The sequence below is a fragment of the Alnus glutinosa genome, chromosome 2 (assembly GCF_958979055.1).
Source record: "Alnus glutinosa chromosome 2, dhAlnGlut1.1, whole genome shotgun sequence".
Taxonomy (NCBI): domain Eukaryota; kingdom Viridiplantae; phylum Streptophyta; class Magnoliopsida; order Fagales; family Betulaceae; genus Alnus; species Alnus glutinosa.
Genome location: NC_084887.1, coordinates 30,963,120 through 30,969,930, shown reverse-complemented (window position 1 = coordinate 30,969,930; position 6,811 = coordinate 30,963,120). Strand labels below are relative to the sequence as shown.

The 6,811-nt window shown below is 34.0% G+C and overlaps 1 protein-coding gene across 1 annotated transcript; it reads right to left on the bottom strand.

The window, feature by feature from the left end:
- Positions 1-598: 598 nt before the first annotated feature.
- On the bottom strand, positions 599-6,098 carry LOC133859418 (ADP-ribosylation factor-like protein 8c). The gene is made up of 6 exons (XM_062294818.1): positions 5,782-6,098; positions 2,781-2,862; positions 2,667-2,699; positions 2,452-2,573; positions 1,183-1,344; positions 599-1,047 (listed from the first exon to the last, which is right to left on the bottom strand). Exons 1-6 carry the CDS (start codon positions 5,817-5,819, stop codon positions 930-932), a joined length of 555 nt encoding a protein of 184 aa, XP_062150802.1. The 5' UTR covers positions 5,820-6,098; the 3' UTR covers positions 599-929.
- Between the last annotated feature and the right edge of the window lie 713 nt (positions 6,099-6,811).

The window sequence follows — 6,811 nt, the reverse complement described above, 5'->3', positions numbered from 1 at the left end:
TCAATTTTGGGGAAGATCAAACACAGCCGCGAAAAGCTGTAGGCAGCAGTAGCTGCCTGCGTTCCAAAGTATCCATGCGCCCATGTGCATGATATCCTCGAGAGATTCAGTTAATTATGGTATCAGAAGGACATTACTTTTCTTAGTATTTTGACAATCAAACAAAAAACTCCCTGGAAATTCATGTAAAACCCCACTCCACAAGTTCTCTTTTGTTTGATATATCAAGTAAGTCTCTTCTCATTCTTCTTCAGAGCTCAATCAAACTATTCAGCAAGTAGTTTGATTTCCACTTGACCTGATTGAACTATCTATGTTTTCTAGTGCAAGTCTATTTACAGAAGATTGTTGAGTTCTTAAAGATCAGATCAAAAAGTTATTAAATGATGGTGTCTAACTTGTTCCCACCTGTTAATACTGTTAGAAACACCATGGACAAATTTCAAAGGCTACATGCAAAATGCAGCAATGCTATTCAATACCCATCGATTGGACTTTCCATTTAAGAGCATCAATAACAGGGAAATCAGGTCTGAAAACCAGTAAATCAAAATGTATCTCATTTTATGATGCTGGTCATCATAAGCCAATGTGGTAATTTGAGCTGGGAGGGAAGTATTTGATAAAAGTGAACAACAAATAAATAAATAAATAATCCAAAGATCAACTGATCAAGTTAGTGGCACTATCTATCCTCCGCAAAATTCAGAAACATTTGGGAAGGAACAGTTCAAATATAAAAAGGAAAACAGAAAATGCATGTAAGACTGGCTTCAATTGTACAAGTATGTACAAAGCACTTATTTGGGGCACAGCTAAAACCAAATGAGGGAGAACGGACTCAACCAGGAAGGGTTTTTTATCACCAAATTTGCTTCTTGGACCTTGATTGTTCTTCATCCAAGCACCGAAGAAAGTCAACCCATGAATCATTTTGCTGTTTTTGAGTGCTTGATAAGCCAATCAATGACAACATCTATGTTTATGGAATCCTTGCACGATATCATATAGCAGCAGACCTCTCTGTCTTTAATTGATTCAAGGCCTCTGAAACCACCCAACAGAAGCATTAAAATTTGTAAATCACATATGAACGAAGACTAGAGACAAGATTCACTATCAATATAATTCAAGAATAAAATGACTGACGTAACATCTTCTTGTAAAGTTGCCTGAACTTACAGCTGATCCACCAACGCTTGCTGGGAAAGAGCTTCTGATTTGTCAATTTTGTTTCCTAGAACAAGCAAAGGAATTCCACTTAAGGATGGTTTCATCAAGAGGTCATGTAGCTCAGTTCGAGATATGGGAACGCTGTCTCTATCAGCAGCATCAACTACATACCTGCCTTTGCATCATAAACAAAGACAAAGAAGTGATTCTAATTGAGTCAAATATTTTAAATTGACTTAATGAGACAAATTGAGGCTATCACGCCCAAAATTATGCACCATCTGCCAATGCTCTCTTCAGTTAATGAAAGAATAATGTTATTTAGTAGACTATTATACAGTTGCCATACACTTGGGATAATGTTAGTCGTATAACAGTTTACTAAATAACATTACTCTTAATAAAATAGATAACTCTCAACTATTTGGATTTGGAATGGCTTCTGTAAGATTCCAGCTTTGTCAATCCCATCCATCTTCTAAAACATCTAGTGCATCTTTCAAGTTTCAATGTTCATTTGTTTTGATGTAAAAAATAGAATCAGGTAAGGAGTTTGGTTAAATGCTGTATGAGGAAATGTGCAGTGTAGTCATCATGTTAATGTTCATATGCCCTTCTTTTTGTTCACAATGACCCAATACTATCATCATGTAATGCAATTTATAAGATGAATTAGGCATGTGTACAACTATGTAATGAAACCCCTTGACGAAGAACATAAAGTGAAGCCACCACATTTTGCAGATCTACTTTTTTTCTTTTCTCTTCCGTCAAGTTCACTTTTCAAGTATCAATTTTCTTGACGTCCAAAATGGAGTTCTAGGCACTTAAGAATCCATGCTTTTCTACAGAAGCATACAATTTGATGTCTAATTTCAGTTTCGACTTAAATCCACATGACCAAGAGTCAAAAAAGTTTCTGCTGTAAAGTTATTAAAACAAGGCTGTAATGGCTCAGCGGGGAAAAAAACTAAATTTTAATGGAAGTCCTCCATTACAGTACCTGATAAGAGGGTATACCAAAGAGTCAAATATATCCTCTAAACAATGCTTCAGTGTGCTTCTAAAGGTAGTAAAAATAAGATATATACAGATTATGACTTATAGGGTCATGTTTTGAGTCAGGATTAGTTTCCTAGGGTCAAGATTACTGTTCTTGCACAGTGACAGACATTTGTTAATGTCACTAAAAGCAAGTGGCATTCTAATGGGTAATTAAAACAAAAGAAAGATACTTTGATACAACAAAGAGAGAAGGTTAATGACTGGAGGCATTACAGAATTGCAGAAACACCGCGACAGTAACGCTCCCACATTGTACGAAACCTTCTTTGCCCTCCAAGGTCCCAAAGCTTGATTGTCACATTCCCCTTCGTAACTTTTCTCATATTGAATCCAACCTGGTTTCATAGTATTAATAACCATTTTGTAAGATATATAGCAAGTATAATAGAAAACTTAATCCAGAATTTGTTCAAGGAAAAGATACCCACAGTTGGAATCATGTCCTCGGTGTAGCCCCCTGTCTGGCAAACATAAAAGGACAAATATCAAGAGAAAACTACTCACAAGTAGCAGAAGGAATAGCAGAGAATGTGTTCACTCACAGCAACGGCATTGACAAGAGATGTCTTTCCTGCATTCTGAAGGCCAACGAGGGAAAGTTCCATTTCCTGTTTAAAGAATAAGCTGATATATGGAAACACAGTAAGAAGAAGAAAACAACTTCAATAGAGACCAGTCTCTAATGATAGTAAAGACAGAGATATTGAACACAATTTTCTATTGCATAGATACAACAATTACAGATGGACTGAAGTATGAATATCACTTCGTATCGATATAACCCCTACATGGATTCATTGTATCATCAAAGCATATCAATGCAATTCCCCATTCACAAAACCTTACATCTAGCACAGCAATTTTCTTTTAATCCAAAAATATCTGGAGCAGATTAAGATACAAGGAATTAAACAGTAAGTCTCCATGCTCAGAGCAGTCCAAATTTTTTAACATGGGATAATATTTAAAAGGCGGTGAATGATACAACATAAAAATATCAAAGGAGATTATGTAATTAAAGTCGAAAACTTAATGTTTCTGACTTTCCCTTATTAAACTGCTTAGAATTCTTGCGTGGGTATTTAAAAAAAGTGCAACAAAGGAGATGCTGACTCGATTTTTAAACAAAGTTTAAAGGTACAGATTAAGAGCCCGCCACAAAATATTTCACTCATTATTGTAGTCCTTGAAATATTGGTAATAAATTAAATTTTATGGTCAAGGCTCTTGACATCCTTGTTTGCTTGAATATATTGGTTTTGATCTCTTTCAGTTGATTAAAGGGCTAGGCAAGCAAATTATATATAAGTACCATCAACATCTTTTTCAAGCCCTCAGGCTTCTTAGATTTTATTGGACAAGTCAACCATTATCATGTCACAGATGCATGCAGATAGATCTACTAAAATTTTATGAAGGATAAGCTTCTCTTCTCTTTTCTTTAGCCAGGTTGAACCTGCTTTCAAATAAACTTATTTCTTCAAAACTTAATTCACATTCTTTTGACTTTCATCCATAAGGGGTTGGAAAATAAAATGGTTGTGTGAGGATATCTATAAGAGGATTAAGCAAGCTATGGACGTGCTTTTTGGTATATCATTTTAGGGATAAGATTTGGATTTTATTGGAAGAAGCATGTGGCAAAGAGAAAATAGCAAAGGAATTAACAAAGATGAATGAAAGAACTAAAGAAAGATGGGACAAACAGCGTAAGGAGAAGATAAAACAATATAAGTAACCCAAAGGGGTAGCATATTTGGCTGCAAACCATGCCGCATAAAATGGAGGTAACTTGTTTGACTCTCCCCTTCCCCATCACCTTCCCTAGGGGCCACTCACTCAATTATCCAAAATAAAAAAAATAAATAAATAAATAAAAAAAAAAAAGAGGACGAACACTGTAAAACAAAGCTTAAGAAAGCTTGTCTTTATACCGAAAATCTATATCATAGGCTCTGTTTTGGTTGATTTTAGCCTCAAAATTGAACGAACTATGTGTCCATTGGGTAGGCCCTGCACAACATTATTTATTTTTAAAAAAGACCAGGTCTCTCAAGTCTTACGTAAATGTCATGGACCGTACGCATATTTACAACAAGCTTATAAAACTGGGGAAAATACCTTTCAACCTAAGGAAAAGGAGAGACTACCTTCCGTAGCTACTTAATTTAGATTCTTAGATTTGCAATCTTGAACACCCTTTAAAGAAGAGATGTTTGCAGTTTTAAAATCCCAATACAGGTCGATAAGGAAATGCAAATCCCCTTGTATGCTCTCACATGCCACAGATTTTCTCGAACTTTTCTAAATATGAATTCCTAAAAAGTCACAACAAGATCATGGCGGACATTCAACATTAGATTAACACCAGAACAAGTCCACAAAGAATATGGTTTTAATGTGAGACTGCATAAAAAACTGGATTATGAATATCCAAACATGAACCCATGGGGGAAGGAGGAGGAAGAGAATATGGCTGCTCAAATGAGGCTTAAGTTCGTGGTGAAAGGCTATTGAAAGTCCTCTAGCCTAAACTTTCCTTCTGCTTCTAAGAATCTGAGGCAAAAAATTAGAAATTTTAATTTGTTGCTGTTGTTGTTGCTTTTGCTTTGTAATGGATGGAAAAACAAAAAAGTAAAACCACTGATTGTCGATGTAAGCCTGAAAACATCAATTCCCCATGACCATTTACCTACCTCGTTTGGTAACATCTTTTAAACACTTTTCCTGCTTTCAAAACCAAAAACACTTTTCTCAAAACCTTCAAAAAACAATTCAAAACACAAACACTTGTCAAACGTGGACTTCATTAAAAAACACTTCTTACTTCTATGTCAAGTCAAAACAATTTTCAAAAAAAAAAAAAAAAAAAACCTTTTTAAAATCATTATCAAACATATTAACTCTTATCCTCAGCAACCAAACAGGCTACGCAAAGAGATCTAAGTTTTCCATTATGCCACTCTCTCAATTCGTTATTTGTTTTGGCATGACAAAATAACGAATAGAACTTCAATGCTGCTATGAAACTATGAAAATGTATGAATTTCCATTGAAAGAGATTAACTAAAATGCATAAAGTTCACAATTAACAAATCCATTACTTGGAGGCAAATTAAAAGTCCCATTGCAGTATCCAACTTTTTAAATTTCAAATTCTCAGGTGTTTCACATCTTTTGTTAAGATAGGATATCTTTGTTTTATTTTTTTTTCCTAGGCTTGAAGATAGGATATCATTTATTCTAAAAGTTCCCCCACATATGCACCTCACACTATCAGAACACCAAGTTGGAAACAAAGAGCTAAGAACTAACAAACACACAGATAGACACACAAATCCACTTAAAAGAAATCTTGTAAAATTATTAAATTAAGTTCTTCGTTTTCTGTGGAGTACCGAGCAAACACTAAGAAACTTCACTAAATTTCTCCCGAGTTTTCTCGGCAAACCAAAATAAACGGCAACAGAATTCCAATAAAGTCACATAAAATCAAAACAAATCCCACAAAATCAAAAGCAGAGTACAAGGGAAAGAGGTCACCTCCGGAGCCAATTGAGCAAGGAATCCCACAGACCCATCTCGAAAAAACTGAGCTTTGGCGCAATGAACCGGTAGAATTCTCTGACTAGGAAGCAAAGCGGCTAGAGAAAAAAATAAAAAAAAAGGAAACTTCTTGGCCGAACGAAGGAATCTATTTTACGGAAACTACTGTCGGTCCGTTTTCAGATACTTTTTGTAGTGACAAGTAATACCTATTGCCCACCAGAACTCCACAAACGTCAAACGTGGGGATTAAAACTAGAAACCCACGGTGCCGTGTGACTGTGTCTTGCGCTTTGGCTTTTCTTCGGACTCGTACTTGTTCGTGGCTACAATCACTAATTAATCCGTAATTATTCGTGCAATTTGTGATCACACCCGAAATTTTTAAAAATCAACCTTAAATGGTTTAAAATTTATAAAAATTAATTGACTATAGTATTACGTACTACCCTCACATTACATCTTTTTTTTCTTCTTTTTTTTTTTTTTGCCTTTTTTCATAACAATGGCTAATAAGTAATGCCATATCAAATATCAATCCAATAAAATGAAGAAAATTTGTGTTCGAGTGTAATATGTAGTATTATTATAATATTAAATTATTATTTATTTTAAAAACATAAATTAATAAAAAAATAATAATAATTATTTAATTAATATTCTAACAATATAAAAAAATTATGATAGGATGATAGAATAAAAGTATGATAATAATTTGATTACAATAAAACTTAAATGTTAAATATTATAATAAATAAAACATTAGTCCTAATACGAAGACTCCCATATTCTAACAAAGAGTTGATGCAAGCTAGCTTGTGAAAGTTTTGGAAATAATTTTTCTTTTTTTAAGTCAATAATTCAATATTAGAATCTCTTGCACGTAATATTATTGTTTTTTACATATATAAAGTAAAGGTGTACTTGCAAATGTAATTGCGGTTATTTATAATATTCATAATAGCTTGTGTTTATATTAATTATATCCGCGAGATTATTGTGATTATTGTCTGTTATCCGTATATTA

Bases quoted from the DNA above. Each gene is read 5' to 3' on its own strand.
- LOC133859418 (XM_062294818.1), bottom strand. From the start codon at position 5,819: ATGGGTCTGTGGGATTCCTTGCTCAATTGGCTCCGGAG. The intron at 2,574-2,666 runs GTGGGTATCTTT...CTATGAAACCAG, and splicing joins CCGAGGACATGATTCCAACT to GTTGGATTCAATATGAGAAA. The intron at 1,345-2,451 runs GTAATGCCTCCA...ATGCAAAGGCAG, and splicing joins CGCGGTGTTTCTGCAATTCT to GTATGTAGTTGATGCTGCTG.